Source organism: Poeciliopsis prolifica, unplaced genomic scaffold (assembly GCF_027474105.1).
Source record: "Poeciliopsis prolifica strain line A6 unplaced genomic scaffold, Auburn_PproV2 SCAFFOLD018, whole genome shotgun sequence".
Classification (NCBI taxonomy): Eukaryota; Metazoa; Chordata; class Actinopteri; order Cyprinodontiformes; family Poeciliidae; genus Poeciliopsis; species Poeciliopsis prolifica.
Window position 1 is genome coordinate 4,886,894 of NW_026562393.1, and position 19,814 is coordinate 4,906,707.

The following is a 19,814-nucleotide window of genomic DNA, read 5'->3' on the forward strand; positions in this document are numbered from 1 at the left end:
TTACTAGGTGAATGAGGCAATGTGTGGCACAGGCAGAAAAACAAGCAAACAAGCACGATACGGATCATTTATCTTTGAAGCTCAGAAAAAAAGTATTAAATATACAGTTTATAGAGGACATAATGATTAAAATTAGGAATCTTAAATTGCAACTATTTTCCAATTCATAGTTTATGTAGTTTCCACCTGCCTATAACAATATCAGGTTAACAAATATATTCCCACAACCCTACCATTATTTAGTCAAATTTCATGTCTTTTGCAGGTATCAAAAGGTTTCTGGTGTGATTTGTTCACTCTTATAAATGGAGCTTCAAATCTTAAAATGAGTGGTTTCCTGGCACAGATCATGTTTTGTTTTTTCTCCAAATTTCCCAGTTACAATTCAAACTTCAAAACCTGTTCAAATATTTCAACTTGAAACTTGGAAATTCTTCTTTCTACAAACAGAACGTAGCGATAAATCCCTGGATTGTAATGAAATCACAACTTTGAATAAAGTTCTGCTTTTCTTTATTATTGTTCTGTCCTGTTATTTAACATGACAAAAAAATAAAATAAAATAAAAAACACAGAGACAAAAAAAAAAAAACAACCTGTAATGCTACTGCTTAAAAAAATTTTTTTTAATGCACAGAATTTAATATGAATGACAGAAAATTAAGTTTATAGAGATCTAAAAAGTACATACAGACTTCTACTGTATCAATATTCTACTTCATCAATTAAAAGTGATAAAATGGCAAATCATATCCTATTTTAAAAACATTAAACATACAAATACTGAAAGTATGGATGACAAGTAAATCCTAATTGGCTTTTTTATTATCTTTAAAGAGTTGTCATCATGTATAGCTGATGACATATAACCTGGCTCAACAGTGTTTGAAGTGTTTGCAGTTCTTTTCCCATCACTGCTGTTGTTTGTGAGGATACATTTTGCCACTTCAAAAAATTATTTTCCTTTCCTGCAATTTTTCTCCTCCTTCAGTACAAAAGATCTGCTGATGTTTGTTGATCATGTTAAATAAACAAGTTCTCACCAGTCCACATACAGGAGTATGTTCAGTCACAATAATTGGCGTCAGCTGTTTGAGGTTTATAACATGTTAGCACTTGATGTTTTTGTCACACTTTTGATTTTACACATATTTTCAGTTCCAGACATGCAGTTGTACACAGCTATCTTGAGCTAAAGGTGCTTATACTGTTGAAAGGGAAAAGCATAAAACCTCAGTGAACATCTATTCTGAAAAGTCTTTATTTAGGGACGACATAATGAATCAGGACAGCTTGACTCCAGTGGTAGATACTACCAACCAAATTTATGGGAAATAAATGAATGTTTGCTGTGGGAAGGCTTTGACCCCCATCCTGATTGAGGGTGTCTCTTTAAAACTCAGTTTTAATGCTGTTGCAAGAGTCACAGAGTCTCAGTCGTCCGTCTTTTTGGATCCTCCGCACCATCCAGGCCTCTTCAGGGATCTGATCACTATTTTTTTCTTGCTGTGTCCACTCCCCTGTGTTGGTGACTTTATGCTAACGGCTGTCTTCTCTCCACCTTCCTCCTCTTCTATTTCTTGTATTTTGCCTTGCTCTTCTCTGCTTCTTCTACAGTTAGCCTCCTTCTTCTCCTGCTTTCTGTCCCCTGTTTCTGGCTGCACCTCGCTCGCTGCTTCAGTCTCCAGGGTCTCCTGGCTCTCACCCTCCACCATGCACTTAATGCTCATTGCTGGTGGGCTTGTGTCAGGGGCCATTGTTGTCACCATGTTTGATATGAGTGGAGGCATTGGTGCTTTCTTCTTCTTCGAGGAGCGGCTCTGTGGTTGGGGGCTATTCTTGAGATCCAGATGTTTCTGTATGGCGGTGCTGAGCTCCTCGGGGTCCAAGGATGCTCCATGAATGTCCCACGTCAGTCCATCCTCATCCCACAGCACCTGCTTCATGCTGCCCCTTCTGCCAAGCTCATCGCAGTCTTCAGACTGGGCCTTCAGACATGATCTTTTTCTCTCCAGATACCGTGCAGAAGCGGCGGTAGCGTCCCATTCTGGGGTGTTTTGTTGCTTTTCCTCCTCCTCCCCACCGCTGCTCACTGGGAACATGCTTGAAGATGCCGAAACCAGGTTGGAGTGGGATCCCACAGACGCCTTCAAGTTTAGCCTGGATCCAGGTGGAGAGCCCAAGAGCGAGTGCGAGCCACTGTTGGAGTCGGACATGTTCTTCTGAAAGTCGCAGCAGGAGCCCAAAGGGGAGCCTGTTTGCACCGCAGCATCCCTCACTTCCAGCTGGGAGGTCATCGTTCCTTCCTCCCGAAGCTGCTCTGCCTTTAAATTATTGGCGGTAGCCTCTAAGTGCATCATGAGGTCCCCCAACCGTGAGTCACTCAAGGAAGAAACAAGTGGTGTTCTCCAACTTTTGCCCATCTGGCAACTTTGCTCCAATGACAGAAGATAATGGCAACCTGAGAGTTTGGCTTTGAAATCAGTCTTTTCTGCAGAAGGACTTGGCTCCAGCTTGCAACCAGCTGGCGGTGGACTTTCCTCTCCTTTATCTTCCATTACTTGGGTATTTGTGGGGCTTGGTGACTCTTTACTCTCATCGTTAACGAGGCATGCAGGATTTGCACACTGTCCTTCATCTGTTAAGCTTGCATGCGATTGGACTGGGGAAGGAAACTGAAATAAAAGTTTATCGGGGGAGTTGCTGTCGTCTCTAAAAGTTATCCGAGGGCGAGGTGAGTCCTCACACTCCCCGTGTGTGCTTGGTGGTAGTGGTGAAGAAGCTAAATGATCTTGAGGTGGTAAAGTAGGAGTATGGAAGGGGGAAATCAATGGTGAGGGTGTGGCTGGAGGAGAGGTAACTCTGGACATTGGAGAATCTGGGGTGAAGCAGCCGGTTGCTTCCTGGCTGAGAAAACAGGAGCGCGAGGACCCTTCCTTCCCTACGACCGTGTCCGGAGTGCTGCTGCGGCTGTGCGTGCTGCTGCTGCAGCCACTCCAGCGATGCATGTTGGAAATCCAGCGCTCACTGAGAGGTGGAGGGCTGTGCAAGTCCTCGTTCTGAGTTGTGACTGAAAACTGGTGGCTGTTGTGGTGCCACTTGTGAAGGTGCAGCTGCTGCAGCGTCACTTGATTCTGGTCAGAGTGCGTGTTGGTGCTGGAGCTGCGCTTCAGGTCCAGTCGCATCCAGGCCAGGTCTCGCTTGTGAGGAGGGCCTGTTGCTGTGACGACATCTACTGAGCTTTTAGAAAGGGAGAAAATAGGAGTCCGGTCGTCTTCGTCCTCCAAAACGCCAACTTCACTGGACGAGGACAGTGACTGTCCAACCGAACAGCAGGTGGACTGGTAGCTCTCAGAGGCAGGGCGACCAGACCTCGCCATGGCAGCGGCCCACACCTGTAAGGACAAACATAATATTTAAATAATTAACTCTCCAAAGTATGAAACGAAGAAATTCCTCTTGCTATTTTGACACAGTTAAGTCTTTCCAATCCTCAAACAAATTAGAATCAATAGGAGTAAAAATCCAAACGTTGACCATGCCACTCTGAAATGATTATTCTGTCTCATTTACTGTTTCAGAGGAAAATTTTGCTGGTGTGATTTCATCAGTGCAGTAGTAGGCAGACATTTTTCTTTTGGATTTTTATTTGTTTTATCCACTGCAGAAAAATGTTCAGGTGCTGAAGCAACGAAATAGAACCAGATCATCACTCTACCATCTCCTTGTTTGACTGCCATGATGTCCTTGATGTGTTAGTTTTACACCAGATCAAAATATTGGGTGTAAAAATATTCTAAAAATATTCAGAAGCACCGTTATGAACTTCTGTGGGAATTTCTGTAAACTTTTACTCAAGATCTATCTTTAAAACCAAAATTGTTTTATCAATTTGGAGATAAAAAGTTGATGAAACTTTGATCAACTTTTGGTTTGTGACCGGATTTGTAACTCCGGTTGTTTTAATACCGTTTTCTTCTTAGCCATCTTGGCTATCTCCTCAACTGCAAACCTCTTAGTTAGCTTGGTGCTAACTCTCTTTGTCACACAGTTCAAAGCCCCGTAAAGCCAGCAGAAGCTGCAGGATCAGATCTTAATTCTCTGCAGGTCCCTTGCAACAAGCAGCATGTTTCATGTCGCCCACATGCACACTGCTCTAAAATTTGAGCATGGATGCTCCTTCGACGTGATTTCCAAACAGTTTTGGGATGACACATTTCTCAAGGAATTGAATGAGAGCAATCAAGCACACATACACAAACACACAAAATCCAGATTAACCAAATGGGATTACGCAGCGCCAGATTATTCGATTATTAAGACAAAATCAAGATTCAAAAGACAAATTTAAATGTGCATTTCGCCACTTGAAAACATGAAATGATATCAAGTCAAGTGAGATATTGTAACATGAAACTTTTGGTACAATGTGGTTATTATTTGATCACTCCTTGCAGTACAGATAGGTGTCAGCAGATTCTATTTGCAAAAAAAATGAAGTACTGTTGTATTCATGAGCGGAAAAAAAAATCAGAAAATCTAGCATTTCCTTAAAAGCACAATAATTAACTCACATCATAGAAATTCTCAACAGCAGCTGATCTGCACAGATTGGAAACACAAATAATCAAATCAAAGTATATTCACACACATGCGACTGCAGAATAGTGTTTGACAATGAAAATGAACCTCTTACCTGAAAGTTCACAAGTTGTGTCCTGTTTTGCCCTGTGCGCGGCCACAGTGCAGGCAGCTCTAATTGGGGCCTCTCCTTCCTCCCCTCATGTCCTCACGCCCTTCTTAAATGGCTTCCCTCTGTCGATGTCAACCACATAAAAAGCCTCACGGCCGAGTTTCCTCCGCTGTGACCCTCCTTAAGCCTGATCCTCTTCCTCTGCATCTGCTGGGCCTCATGTGATGTCGACGAAGGCGCAACTGTTTTTTCTTTTTTCTTTTTAAAGGTGCATTGTTTGGTGCATTTGTCTCTGTGTGTGTTTGTGTGAGAGACAAAGAAAGAGCCATTACTCTATACCTTTAGCCCTGAGGATTACCAGTCATCTTATTAGCTACTGTCCAATCCGGTCTTTGTGTGTGGAAGCGAACAGCGGGTGGCTGATAAGCACTTTGATTCAAATTCAGGATAAGGTCATCTGTCAGGACTGTCATTACGCATGAATATAATTGAGTGTTAAAGGCATCCCTGTCTGAACTAGGCTTACTGCTCAGTACATTAAAACTGTATTTGGTTTCTTGTCAAATAACAAAAGTGACAGTGTTAATTAGTATGTTATCATGCTAAATTTAGACAATAAGCACAAACAAAAACTATTTGGCTAGTAGCAATTAGCATACAACAACATTTACTTACTGTCTCAGTCTGAAGTAACCTCAAACAGAACTTGTTGAGTGAAAGATTGAAGGTTTTCTTTGTTTCTAAAAGGGATTAGGCTGTCCTGTTTCAAAACATGGCTGCCTCTACTGAACCTGGTTCTGGTTTTGCTGGAGGCCTCTTGCTGTTACAAGGGAGTTGTTCCTTTCCTCTGTCACCATATGCTTTCTCAACAGGAGCTAATGCAAGAGTCAGTGACTGAGCTTCCTTAGAAATCTACTAATCTTATTTATCGTAATATTAAACACGTTCATTTAAACACTGCATTTTGTGTTGTCTGTGACTGATATTTACATTGGCTAACATGAGAAACATGCAAAAAAAAAAAAAAAGAAAATTGTGGAGGGGTAAAAACTTTTCCACACCACAGTATTTATATATTCATAACACAATTGAGTTAAAAATGTATTTATTTATGTAGGGTCAATGCATTATAAAAAATATTCACTAAATTAATCACTCTAATCATGCAGAGAGAAAATTTTGAACTTAACCATTTATATTCTAATATAATACTATTACGATGCAGTAAAAATTTAGTTCATAATACCGGTTAGCATTTAATTCCAAAGTCAACAAAATGCCCAACGTGTATTTCTACTAATCCAGTCTTTTAGATAGCAGCGTAATATGGTGAGAAACGGCCAGCTGCATCCAAGTCTCACTGCTCTTCACCGTCACTTACAGTTCAGGCAGAACACTAAGCTGCTGCTTCATGTTTGGACGGCCATTCTGTCTCAGTTAAAGCTGACGAGAAGAACTTTTATTATGACTGGTGAGAATAAAGACGCATTAAAGACACATTTGGGACAGAAGTGAATCCTGTGAGAATAAGTTTGGGTGTCTGATTGTTCAGACCAGGCGCTGCTGCTTCCTGTTTGTCTGTCCGTTGGTCTGCTGTTGCTCGTGCTGCTGCTGCTGATTCTGACAATGTGCTGCCTGAGGAGGAAGAAGAACAAGCAGGGTCAGTATCAGGAGCTGATCAGCACGGTGCCATCGGTACCGGCCCACTCTGCTCCGGTGATCTCTGTGTCTCAAGGCTTTTGTGCCAGGCAAGTACCAGCAGCAAATATTAGTGGATGTATTGAGATTAACCCCAGGAAAATGCCAAACCAGTGGACCTAAATGCTTTTTTTTTTGTTTTGTTTTTGTTGTTGTTTATGTAAGACATGATGAAATCCCGTTCTCTTTACCTCCTCACTATATTCCACAAAATACTGAGGTTCTGAGAGATGTTGAGAGCCAGGGGAAAGAACAGGAGGGAGCGATGAAGGCGGATGCTCAGCGAGACATTCTGGCTCACCGTGGGTCACTGTCAGTGAGAAGTAGGTCATGAGTGCTGCAGTTACTGCACTAAAGAAATGCTTTTAATTTGAAATCTACGATCTAGGCTTTCAAAATGTTATGGTCTGGCTCTGGTACCATAACAAATTAAAGGAAAAAACTTACATTTAAAAATTAAACCTTCATTATTAACCTGCTGGTTGGTACAATAACTATAATATGTTCCCGAAAACTAATACTGGCGCAACTTAGCCCAGCGCAGTGAATAATTAAGATGTGAAGTATAATGTGTTTATGTTAATGTTAGGTTTTACATTTCCAGAAATTTAATTGGTAATTCTTCTTTCTGAATTTTATTGATTGGTATTTTTGCCTTTACAGTGAACAACAGAGATTCTCCAGTAGATCAGCCAAGCGAAGAGTTGGCAGTATCCGAAATCTGTTTGTATTCTGATTGATTTTTCTGCATCCCTGGTTTTCTTTAGGTTGGTACCCAGTGGGGTCGGTGCTGACAGGTCTGTACTCTATGACCCCTCTGAACGAGGTGGCGGCCCCTCCTCTTGGCATGGCCACGCGCCTCTGCTTCTCTGTAGAGTATCGTCACAGCAGCGAGCAGCTCGTGGTCTCCCTGCTGCGCCTCAGCAACCTCCTCCCCCGGTTCCACAGCAACACGACGCTGGTGGAGCTGCGGCTTCTTCCCGATGACCGGAGGCCCCGGCAGGCTAAGGCCCGGGGGACGGGGCCTGACCCAGAGTTTAACGACTGCTTGATTTTCCAGGCAAGGACATGTGGTTGAATTTGCAACTTTGAGTTCCCAGGAGCATTACTGAAAGTTACTTTTCCTTAGTAATTGAGTTTATAAGCTAAAACATACATTTTGAACTCGTTAAAGTCTGAGTGAGAAGTGACTAAGCTAAAACAAGCTCCAAACTTCAGGGTCACAATCATAGTGAAGACTTAACAACTGTCCAGCAAACACTGCTTCATAAGGAGGGTAATTAACAAACATCGCAGCTGTTCACACAGAGCTTTATTCAGGTATATTAAAGGAAAGTTAAGTGGAAGGAAAAAATGCAATACAAAAATGGATAATTGCATCGACACAACAATTCTAAAACAAATCCAACTGAGGAGGTTTTTTGGGGGAGATATACAAAGTGTGGACTAAAGCTGCTTCAAAAGCCACCACACACAACCACATTTAAGACATGGAAAAAAAAAATCTTATATCAAGCTGAGGCTGAGGATAAGAGAGACTAAACTGATGCTCAATACTTCAAAATCTTCTTTTAACAAAATGTTATTTCTTTTATGTAATTTAGGAATGAAGGTTTAAGAGTCTACGATGCACAGGCGAACATAAGAGTGTAGATTCTTAGTCATCCGGGACATTTACAATCTTAAGTGCTGAAACAGAACATCTATTGTTTCTTGAAGAGATTTCAGCTCTCATCTAAAAGGCTTCTTGAGTTCCTGGAATGGATAGATGATAACAGGCTTATGAGGCTTGAGCAAGTTCCAAGTTAGTGGAAAGTTTCCACAGTCAGGCCAAGTAATCTGCTGGTGTTGGTCCACTGAGTTTCATCGAGTCTGAAGTCGGAGTTGCCATCGGCCAGGAAGTAATATTCAAACTTTCTGTGAAACTGAATGTTGAATTCTATCAACTGCAACCCATAACTACCAAATGTAGGAGAAATAAACACTTGATATATGTGTTACAAATCTATGTGAGCGCAGCAATACACACTGATCGTTTAACAAGACATGTCTTCTAAGTGTGTATGTGTATGTATGTGCTTTACAGGTATCAGCAGTGTGTGTGTTGCGGAGCACCCTGAGTGTGTGTGTGCTGAGTGTGGAGAAAGATGGTAAGCGGCACGCCGTGGGCAGAGTGTTGTTTCCCCTGGAAGGGGAGCTTGGTCAGGCCGGCAGAGTTCTGTGGAGAGACCTTGATCCCGAAGAGGAGACGCAGGTAAACACCAACACGTCCACACACATCCACAAAGACGTGATCGACATGCTCAGAGCGGTTCTGCCCTCTAACCTTCGCCAGTGTTCAGAGCTGGGTGATGTGCAGATATCCCTCAGCTACAGTTCATCCCTGCAGCGGCTCTCGTTGGTGGTTCTGGGAGCTCGAGGCCTTCAGCTGCTCACAGACGCAGGTTTGAAGAATTTCATCTATGAAATCAAGGCTTTTACCTGCTCAGTGCGCCACAGCATGCGTCTGCGTTCCTGCAGGTGTGTGTGTCCAGGTGAGCTTGCAGATACACACTCAGATGGTGAAGACGAAGCGCAGCTGTGTGGTGAAAGGTGAACAGGATCCCATCTTCAACTACAGGATGACTTTTAAACTCCGACCGCAGCACCTGGATGACGCCTGTTTAAGATTTGAGCTGCAGCATCCAAACGACAACCGCTCAGGTGAAAAAACTTTTTAATGAGTCAAAAAAAAAAAACACACATCTCTCTATTAAAACTTCTTAAATCATCTGTGTTCATGTTAAAAAAAAAGACATTTTTTATGACTGTCAATATGACTGTTGCTTTCAGAACCTCCAGTTCTGCTGGGAGTGCTGGTGTTGGGCCCCTTCATGTACGCCAGGGGTCTTCAGCTGCAACATTGGATGGACATGATCAACAAGACACAAGACCCGGTCAGAATGTGGCACAGACTGGGCCGGGCAACATAAATCCCAACATAGCATTCAGAGGCTAAAGGGGAGAAAAAAGGAAAAAAAAAGAAAAAAAAAACTTCAAATATTTGTTTATCTTAAGCAAAAGTCCTGTCTCAAGGAGCTACTATTAGTGACGGCGTGCTTAAAGCTGAAGCTCTGGAGCATGTGTCGCCAAAAGCAACATAGTGCTTTGTAAGTGTTGTGTCAAAGCTTGATTTGGTTGGCCACTCAGTGAGGTTTCAAGGTCCACATGGAAGAATCAAGGTCTTGGTAGCCTGACACTTGATTCAACACGTCTAAAGAAAGTAAAATCTCGTTTGGAGATTTGGTGTAAATTAAAGCTGCTCTTCAGACTTTTCGCCACCAGATGTCACTAAAGAGCTTAATTTGTTAACGAGTTATTATTTGGAGCTGATCAACAACTGGGCTGGAAAAAAAAAAAAATATTTATATATATATATATATATATATATATATATATATATATATATATATATATATATATATATATATATATATATATATATATATATATGCTCTAGTGTGTCCCTCTATTTGACCTTCAGTCCCAGACACACCAATAATGTCATCAAAAGTTGACATTAATTTTAGAGTTGGAGATGAAAAGAAATACCTTAATTGATTGTCTTCAGGCATTGCAGAAGTATTTATACATCTTGCATTCATGTATTTAATTTCCCTTTTTAAAATAAAGTATTCTTCAAATGTGACTCCCATTATTTCTATTTCATTTTTTGTATCTTGTTTAATTTATGCCTCTGTTTGTAAACTCTTATTCTTGATTTTTCTGTAAAGCACTTAGAATAGCCTTGCACACTAATCCCTTAATAAATTTTAACCGAGCACAATAAGCCTTTTGTCTTTATTTGACAGTAAATAAATAAAGCGAATTGAACTACAATTAAAGTTCAAAATCAAACTGTTGCTGGCATGTTAGCAGATTTATGCGTCTTCTTGACATGTAACTGTGTAACAAGGAGCAAACAGGAAACATAAAATCAGAATCAAAAGGGAGCACTCAGACATGAACGTACTGCTGCTGTCCAGCAGGCGGCGCCTCACTTACTTGGTCCGCTGTGCGCAGTCGCAGGAGGAACCGTGGCGAGAGATTACGGAAGCCCTCCTCAGCTGCTATGAGTTTGTTTGTAGCCGTCTATTCATCATGAAAATAAATGAAAACACGTTACTGGAGGGACACACAGTGTTTCTGGTTCCATATAATGAAGAGCATGTCCCCAGGTCAGTACCAGCCGTTACGGTGCGGGTTATTTTTGATCCGTGCAGGACTGCTTTGGTGACCCCGTAGAAACGATACGTTTAACTGATTTGAGTCTCTATTTGGAACTAAATATATTTAATTTGGCTCCAATATTAGAGATCTTTGAGACAAAGATGAACTCCAAATCGAAATGAAACAGCCATGTGCATGAATCAAAGAGTGTTTAAAATGCACTTCAAACTTATCTTAAGTTGCCTTTGAAAATAAATCAAACTACATATTTTAAATACGTTTTAAAAGTAACCTACCTGTTTTACAAAATCGACTTCTACAAATTTTTTTCAGTAATGACTTATTTTAACTGTAATAAATGTAACACACACACACATATATATATATATATATATATATATATATATATATATATATATATATATATATATATAGTTATTAATCATATGTAGTTCAAACCAATAATCAATGCTGGTACATCCTCTTGTTATCCCCAGATATCATGAGTGGATGAAATCTCCTGAGCTGCAGCAGCTGACCGCCTCAGAGCCTCTGAGCCTGCAGCAGGAGTACGACATGCAGAAGAGCTGGAGGGAAGACAATGACAGTACGGTGCCACAAACCCAAACCATAACTATGAATCAGTCAACGTGTGACAAATGTTTTCGCTTTTGTTTTTTTTAATGTTTCAAGCTGCAACTTTCCAGAATGCACATTTATTATCTTGGACAAGCAGCGCTGGGTGGACCCAGGTGTCGATGAGGAGCAGTGCATGGTGGGAGACGTCAACATCTTCCTGACCGACCCCTCAGATCCATTCTTGGCAGAGCTGGAGGTCATGATAGCAGGTGACGCACATTCTGCTGTTTGGTTGAGAGCCTTATTTAAAAAAAAAAAAGTTTTAAAAATGTTGAACTATTTTGTTCCTCCCTCCCTGAACAGAACCCAGTTACAGAGGAAGAGGCATTGGGAAGGAAGTGACTCGCATGATGATGAGCTACGGTGAGAAGCTGTTGCTGCTTGTCAAGTTATAACCTAAACCTGCCATTTTTTAAACATTTTTATTTTGAGTACCTTAGTGTATCAAAAGGCAAACGACTATAAATGCAGTGTTTGGTTGGATATAACATTCTAGGTGGCACATTAAGGACACTAATCATAGCCGACAAACAGAACATGAAGGAAAATGTTTATCGATTGGTATTAGCGTCAACAGTTAAATGAAATATGTCCTGCTTTTCAAAATGTGAAAATGTCATAAAAACAAAATGGTCCAGAAATGTCACATTATCCCTTTCAAATAAATGCATTTGCATTGACGTGGGAATTGTGCGCTCTTCATCAGGAATCAGCAAACTCGGAATCAAAAAGTTTCAAGCAAAAATTGGTCTGGACAACCAAGTCAGCATCTCCATGTTCAACAAGCTGCAGTTTCAGGAGGTAAGGAGGAGACTTCAGGTTGCTGCGCAGGAAGTTCAGACGGTAACCGCCATCTCTGCAGGTATCCGTGTGCAACGTCTTCAAAGAGGTGACCCTCGAGCTGATGGTGGACGACTCCGTTCGGACCAAGCTGCAGGAAGACCTGGCTTGCATGAAGGAAAGGGACTACAAGCAAACATGCTGCAGCAGACATGAACTGGTCCAGCAGGGAGGTGAACTACTGTGAGCTCCATCCAGTATTTGTGAAGCAGAAACACAGAGACTTTACCGCCCTCCCTTTGAGGAAGAGAGCTCTCGTTTTGGTCCAGATTGCTCCCCTGACAACCTCAACGAAACGCTGCAGGTTCACTGTTCCACTGCCAGGATGAAAGCAAACCTCCTGCTGAATAAAGCTTTCAACAAAAGGTCAAATAGATGGATGCTTCCTACTTATTTTGTATTTTTCTCGGCCTTTTTAAGCAACCATGCTCTCAACACGCTGCCACTTTGACCAGTGCACATCGGTAAGCTTTATGCTCATATGAGTATTCCTACTGGGATATTGCTCACAGGTGCACTCCACGTACTAAACAGGTGACTTCTGAAGGTAATCTTTTGCTGTATTCGATTAGTTGAAGAGGCCGAGTGTAGGAACATGCCGCACTCTTCAGATGTTTATAAAAAGAGAAATGTGGGAAGATTGGATTCTTTATACAGCCAATTGATTGTTTCCTGATGCAAATTTCCAAGTACATAGGAAGATCTGGAGAAATTTTAAAGGGTATTTGTAAGTAATTTGCTGGAAGAGTTTAGAAACTGGCATAATGCAAATATTAAAGTTTTTATTTTATTTTTAGCAACATAAATTACTCATTGTCCAGGGACAACAGAATAAAAATAGATCGTTTGCTAATTGTGGCGTTTGAGAATTGCTAATATGCACTGTCCCTCCCAAATCAATAAAAAAATATGTTCTCTCATTCAGATCTGAAATTGTGACGTAAATACAAATTTTTACACAGACAAATGTATTGGCTGCAGAAACATCTTAAAACTGAAAGTCTTTAGCTTTTAATCTGTCTGAAATGTTTTAACTGTTACATTTTCAATATGACTCCATGTTAAATTAGGACAGGTAATCTTTAAGCTCTAGTGAAAACAGCAGTTTGCTCCTCAGAAATAACATGAACACTCACTTTCTTGCGTCTTTGGCAAAAATGTGCCTGTTTTTTTATTTGTCATGTAGCAAAAGTGACTCGGATGACCAGCTGCAAGCATTTACAGCGTTTACCTGCGAGGTAAACAGCGACCTAGATGGAGAAGGCACTGCACATGCGCCGACAGCGACAAGCTTTGGCACGCGCACACCTCTGACGACACTCCCGAGCAGCACCGACCCGTCCGCTTCACATTTAGCTGAACAGCTCAAGGGCAGCCCGCGCTTCAATTAATGTAAAGTGCAAAACGCCGTCCGCAGGGAGATATTTAGCTGATGCAAGAAGAAAACAGGCCATAGTAAGATTTTGACAGTAATTCCATAGGAATAAGTCTCTGTGCAGGCCTTCCACATCCCGGCATCGCAAACAGGAGCGATGGTTTCTACATGTTAAAAAAAACATCCCGGGGACACCAGGAAAAGCCTGCAGCTCTCATCTCTGATGGCAGGGTTTAGTTCTTCGATGTTTGTGTGGACTCCAGAAGGTCCTTAGCAGCAGAAGACAGATTGCGTAGCAGTTGTCTGGCCACGCCCTCCTGCACTTTGGCCCAGGATAAACAGTCGTCCACTGCCGCGTTGATCGGCACGCAGACCTCTTCCCTCTGCAGGTCGGTCAGCCGACATGCGGCAGCAACTCCGGCTACCCCCAGCATCAGCAGGAGGAGGAGCTTAAAAATCCAGCCGATGAGAGAACGCTGTGATTTAGCTGCTGGCTTCACATCGACCTTTTTATCTGTGAAGACAAGAAAAGTGGTGTTGAAGTTTCTTCAGCTTCCGAAACCTCAGATTTTGGAAAGACCCAACAATCAGAATAAAAAACTTTTTAGCCCCACTTGCTGCTTGCCCGTTCTTTTTCTTCTTCTCCTCGCCCTTCTTCTTCTGTTGCTCCCGCACAGCCAGAGCCGCCATCTGAGCGTTGTACTCCTTCCTCCTCCTCTCCTTCTCCTCCGCTTTCTCCCGTTTGCGAGCTTCCCTTTCTCTGGCCTCCCGCTCTTTCTGCTTCGCTTCCTTCTTCCTCTCCAGCTCTTAAGTGCAAAAACGACACAAGGTCATCCCCCTGTTCCTGATTTATCGACACTGCTGCGCAGATAAGCAGGCTTCTGAGACATTTCGATCCATTTTGAAAACGCAAATAAAGCAAATTGGTCTGTTTTATGGATTCAGACTTTAAATAGGACAAACCATAGAGATGAAAGAAAATAGAGAGAGATCCACAAACTAATAATTGGTGGATATGTTGCAAGAAAAAAATTTGATTAAAGCCATTTTTCTTGACGCAAGAACTGTCATATGTGCTTTATGGGTTTCAAAATAGCTCCAAGAATAAAATCTTTCCTCTAGGGGGAAAACATTCAATTATTTACCTTTTTCTTTCAACAGGCGTTTCTCTCGTGCACGATCATACTCTTCCTGAATGGCTCTCATGTGCTGGAGGACCTGAAACACACCAACATTCAAGTTTTTATTTTTGAGCTGGCCTCAGTTAAGGTCAAAGAAAAAAAAATATTCCACAAAGACCAGCATCATATTTTCCAAAAGAAACATCTTAAAGTTTTCCAAAACATCAGGGAAAATATCACATAAGGACTGATGAGAGAAACATCGAATTTCATATCAGGCGTGTGTCATTATGTCTGCATTCAAACATGTTTGTAGTGGTGTAATGGTTTGTGGCTGCTTTGTTTTCTGGGCAATTTGCTCTCGTTGACTGGAACTGGAATTCCAGTGAAATTAAATCTCGATCTATTAATGTTTTCTGATGACATTGATAACATAGGGAAAAGAAGAAATCTTTATGGAATCATTTAGTTCTTGTGTGTAAAGCTGCTGAATGTGTTGCAGCCACCTTAGAGGCACACTGTTTGCACTGCTTCTCATCCAGACAGTCTCCTGCCGCTTTGGCCAAACCGGGCTCCAGAGGATTATCCTTCAGATCGAGCCACTTCAGACTCTATAACAAAAAGGGGGGAAAAAAAACAGTAAGTCAACAATACTGCTAACATTGCACATATTAGCAGTATTTAAGGCTTTTTGGCACAACCCTACAAATAAAATATCATCCTACCCACCCTCAGCTGAGAGAAGCTGACAGGCAGGACCATCAGCTTGTTGTTGTAAAGGTCCAGGTGTTGCAGGTTCACCAGGTTCCCCAGGTCATCTGGCAAACAGGTAAGCTGGTTTTTACTCAGGTCAAGCTTCACTAAATGGATGAGGCTGCAAAACTCTGGCTGCGTAAGAGAAGTGGGGTAAAACAGACAATCATGTATTTGAACATAACTGTGTTAGGAGAAGAAAAAAACTATATTAGATGGCAAGCAGCTGCAAATATACATTTCCAAGTTCTGCTACAACTGAGCTTAAGTCGAGGTTTTGACTAGACAATTCTAGCTAAAAAAAATCTTAATGTGACTAAATCTAAGCTAATAATTTAACTGTGGCTCTTGCTGTATATTTAGGGTCTTTCTCCTCCTGCCAGGAGATGAACATACACACATCTTCCCATCAGCTCTGACCAGAAAAGTATTCCCCACAGCATGATGCCGTCACCACCACATTTCACCAAGAAGATGGTTCGGTCAGGCCGTAGCGTAAGGTTTCCTCCATGCACAGTGTTTTTCATGGAGGACTTAAAGATCAGTTTATGTCTCGTCTGACCAAAGCATCTACTTCAGAGCACCTATGGATTTCTTTCAATGGTTTTATTCTTAGCGGTGCGATCTGGAAGCAGCAGGTGGCTATGCAAACATCTCCCTGCCCTTTCAAGCGATTAATCATTTAGGTCAAAAATTCAGCAACGTGTGTGTTTGATACTCACAGGAAGGGAGATGATGTTGTTGCAAGAAAGGTCCACGACGGTGGCTTTAGGATATAAAGACTGTAGGAGAAAACAAAGCAATATTTAGATTAATAACCATTATATTCCTAATCAGTTTAACTTATCAAACTGCATAAATATCTTAATACCAACGGATTTCACAGTGTGACTTCTTCAGTTTATAATTTCACAAGATGAAGATTGACGATCTTGTGATATGTGATATTTGATTTGGCATTTATTAAGGTCTTGATAAAAAAAAAAAAATAATAATAATGAAAATTCAGGATTATGACCTTCAAAGTGACCATTAATGATTGCTTGGATTTTATATCATTTATAATAAAAATGGACAATACCTACTGGCTAATGCCATGACTAAAAATTGAAATAAAAGCAGGTCAGTCTGCTTTGTGTGTGAAGCAATCTGCTAAACTGCAGCTCTTCTGGGATGCTGATGGCCTGCAGAGGTCAGTGGAGATATATTGTTCGCGTGACGTTAAGCGTGACCATGTAAAAAACTAGAACATTTCTGAAGATATTTAAAGGGGTCCTGACAAAGTCTTGGAGACCAGCATTCTGATGCTGAGGGAACAACCTTCCCACAGTATTATGAAGGTGGTTATAATGTGATGACTGATGATGGACGCGTGTTGCACCGATTGATCATTTGGTTATGAAGAATGCACAAAATAAGTCAGATGATCGGACAGGAAGCGAGTGCTGGATTTAAGTGTGTGGATGCACGAACTGAGGTTTGATTCGGAGATACACGAGGAAATAAAAGCTGCTGGGAGACTTACGAGCTCTCTGACTGGCACTTCACTGAGGTTGCTCAGGCTCAGGTCCGCCTCGTTCCCGCTGATTTTATCCTTCAGGTTTAAAACTCTGGGTTTACTCATCCTGCAGTCTGGAGGGGGAAAACAGCACCAGAGCTCACCAGATTCAGAACCGAGTATAGCTGCTTTACTGCACACACTCCTGATCAGCAGACAACAGGAAACACGGTAAATCTAGACGTTTTACGTCACTGTTCGCCTGGGGCAACAGCCGGAGCAGAACTAGGTCCAATAATGGCAAGAAAGAGACAGAAATCGAGCGTTTCGGGGTGTAAATATGAACCAAACGAAGAATAATCTCTGTTAGAGTTACGTATTTCGAGCTCTGACTGCCTCTCAATGAAAATCCACGTCATTGGTTGAGCAACGTGGCGACGCTAACGAGACAGCGCCCTCTACCGTAGAGGAGGACACAGCAGATAACGATGTAGTGGCACAAATAGACCTTTTTTTAAAGCAGATGTTGGGTTGCTGTCTTGTTCTGGCTTCTATTTCATAAGACATTTCCAGTGACACTTGCAGAGAATGAAGATGCATAAGTTGACCAAGTGTGGGCACAAAGCACATATTTGGAAGACCATGCAGCATCAAAGGAAGAGAAGGGAAGTCTGGAGTCATGTGGTGCAGAATGATGCTACCAGAGGACTTTTCAGGTGGGCACTGATAAGACATTGGTGAGCCCTGTGGCACAGGCCCAAATTTGGATGGAACCAGCACCAAATGTGAAAGACCATCTAGGACAAGAGCGATAAGTGGTTTGGACTCCAGCTGGCGTAGATTTTCTCCTGATGCCAGAATGTCGGGTTCTGGAAGTGGTCCTACAAACATCAGTGACATAATCATATTAAATTTTGACAAAGGAAACATACATGTAAAAACAAACCAAACGTTATACCTGTGTAAGCTCTGTAAAGTGTGGAGTGCAGATATCTTTTCCCCATAGTTTTGGGCTTCTACACCACCATGTTGCTGGCAGGTTCAGGATGTTTCCCCTTACAAGAAATACACAGAAAGATGTCAAACTAAAGAACAAATAAATGGATGAGTGAGCAATTTGTTAGGACATAATTGGACTGATTTGGCACAGTTTAGATTTTTACTCAACTCGCAAATAAATTAATTGATAGCAGTTGAGCATGTATTTTTTTCATTGCCTACAAAAAAGAAATATTCCAAACAAACTATATTTGACACAATATTGAGATTACAACAAATTTTATATGGCGATTATAAAATAGAGGTGGGAAAGAAACGTAAATGGCAGTGTAACATAATCAAAGGAGGAATAAATTGTGTACATAACTATAGTACTGTTATTTTAAGATCATATGTTTATGACAGTATATGCAATGTATATAATTTAGTATATCTAGTATATTTATATATCACATCCCAGAGGACAATGTGTTCCACTCTTTTTTTCTTACCTGTGTTCTTGGTCTGTGCCATCTTTGTAAATCACTTGTGCAGGCCAGTGCAGGAGGAACAGTTGGCAGCTGGAGTTGGGAGTAGTGTGCAGTCTGGTAAAGAAGTGCAACTACATGATTGCTAAAACCTTTACCAGCTGCACAGCTACAGGAATGATCCAGTAATTCAGCCTTTTCTTTTCCAACACCCAGTGATATCTAAAATAGACAACTGTTTTAGTAACACATATATACATCAATACATATAGCATGTTTAGCTTTAAACAATAGATTCTAGTTTGAAGGTAAGCTTCAACAACAGCAGAAAAAACACAGACTATGTTGCAACCGCAACAAAAACAGAAAACAAATAGTCCCTTCTGAACAGGAAGAAAAAAGCTCTGAGTTGTCCAGAAGTCGTACGTGGAAGTTCTTCATCTGTCAAATATGATCAGGAACTCGAACTACAGAACAAGAGCCAACCGGCTTTCTGACTGTTTCAAACCTGCAGCTTATGCGGTTTCTCATTTTTGTTCATGGATCTGAAGCATCTAGCTCTGACAACTACCTGTCCCTCGACAATATTGGACACTGCAGGCATGCAGGAGTTTCAACATCAAGCGTCATCTAGTATCTCATAACTAAGTCCTAGCATGCTGTTTTTCACAAACTGTACTGGCAAATACATTTCAGAATGTAATCTGAATATAATTTAGAAGTTTAAATTATGTACGTAATTTAGCAAACTAAGTTAAGCTTCATTACGATGTTTGTGTAGTTCATATATTGTAGCTAGCGGTTAGCTCGCTAAGCTACGTCTTTTCTTACCTTGATAGCGGTGGATATATTTTTCGTGGAAGAACTTGTATCCTTTCATACGTTTGTTGGTGGATGAATTAGCCGCTGCGAGTTCCGCCGCATCAGCGAAAGAAAGAGCTGGCAAATTAAGTAAGGACTATGAAAAGGACCGGAGGAGGAGAGCCATTTTCAGAGTACTTGAATTACAGTCACCAAAACAGGAAGTGCCGCAGCCCTTTCAGTTACAGGTTCCGGTTGTGCGCATGCGCGGGGCCGGGTCGGTTGTGCGCATGCGCGGGGCCGGGTCGGTTGTGCGCATGCGCGGGGCCGGGTCGGTTGTGCGCATGCGCGGGGCCGGGCCGGTTGTGCGCATGCGCGGGGCCGGGTCGGTTGTGCGCATGCGCGGGGCCGGGCCGGTTGTGCGCATGCGCGGGGCCGGGTCGGTTGTGCGCATGCGCGGGGCCGGGTCGGTTGTGCGCATGCGCGGGTTTTATAAAGCGGATGTGGGGGTGGACAATTTCCGGTGGCTATAGCGTTAGCATTGAAAGGCTAAGAAAATGGCTCAGTCTCGGAGCAGTTGTTTTTGTTTGATCTGGTTGTTCATGTGGGGCAAGAAAACAGCCTTATCTGACATATCATGCGTTCCCTACGGACCCGGACCAACGGAGGCAGTGGATCCAGGCGATCCGAAGAGATGAAGGTCCGGACTTTTGCATAAAGA

General features: G+C 41.9%; 4 protein-coding genes across 5 annotated transcripts; 2 read left to right on the forward strand and 2 right to left on the reverse strand.

Annotated features, from left to right (window-relative positions):
* Positions 1-623: 623 nt before the first annotated feature.
* Positions 624-4,992, reverse strand: LOC129367859 (uncharacterized). Its single transcript, XM_055042475.1, has 2 exons — positions 4,697-4,992; positions 624-3,395 (listed from the first exon to the last, which is right to left on the reverse strand). Exon 2 carries the CDS (start codon positions 3,378-3,380, stop codon positions 1,434-1,436), a length of 1,947 nt encoding a protein of 648 aa, XP_054898450.1. The 5' UTR covers positions 3,381-3,395; positions 4,697-4,992; the 3' UTR covers positions 624-1,433.
* Positions 4,993-6,093: 1,101 nt separating this feature from the next.
* Positions 6,094-9,769, forward strand: syt15 (synaptotagmin XV). Its single transcript, XM_055043028.1, has 8 exons — positions 6,094-6,164; positions 6,246-6,441; positions 6,557-6,714; positions 7,159-7,451; positions 8,478-8,645; positions 8,727-8,835; positions 8,912-9,094; positions 9,224-9,769. The coding sequence occupies exons 1-8, from the start codon at positions 6,158-6,160 to the stop codon at positions 9,361-9,363; spliced, it is 1,254 nt and encodes a 417-aa protein (XP_054899003.1). The 5' UTR covers positions 6,094-6,157; the 3' UTR covers positions 9,364-9,769.
* Positions 9,770-10,449: 680 nt separating this feature from the next.
* nat9 (N-acetyltransferase 9 (GCN5-related, putative)) lies at positions 10,450-12,451 on the forward strand. The gene is made up of 6 exons (XM_055043160.1): positions 10,450-10,608; positions 11,098-11,207; positions 11,308-11,448; positions 11,543-11,602; positions 11,946-12,040; positions 12,102-12,451. The coding sequence occupies exons 1-6, from the start codon at positions 10,532-10,534 to the stop codon at positions 12,264-12,266; spliced, it is 648 nt and encodes a 215-aa protein (XP_054899135.1). The 5' UTR covers positions 10,450-10,531; the 3' UTR covers positions 12,267-12,451.
* A 363-nt stretch (positions 12,452-12,814) lies between these two features.
* Positions 12,815-19,360, reverse strand: lrrc59 (leucine rich repeat containing 59). Of its 2 annotated transcripts, XM_055043158.1 has the most exons (10): positions 19,124-19,360; positions 18,317-18,514; positions 17,785-17,881; positions 16,854-17,707; positions 16,051-16,110; positions 15,305-15,463; positions 15,082-15,186; positions 14,600-14,672; positions 14,069-14,260; positions 12,815-13,968 (listed from the first exon to the last, which is right to left on the reverse strand). In XM_055043158.1, the coding sequence occupies exons 4-10, from the start codon at positions 16,950-16,952 to the stop codon at positions 13,688-13,690; spliced, it is 969 nt and encodes a 322-aa protein (XP_054899133.1). In that variant the 5' UTR covers positions 16,953-17,707; positions 17,785-17,881; positions 18,317-18,514; positions 19,124-19,360; the 3' UTR covers positions 12,815-13,687. The 2 variants fall into 2 exon arrangements, with proteins under 2 accessions (XP_054899133.1, XP_054899134.1); XM_055043159.1 differs by lacking the exon at positions 19,124-19,360 and having other exon boundaries at positions 18,317-18,707.
* Between the last annotated feature and the right edge of the window lie 454 nt (positions 19,361-19,814).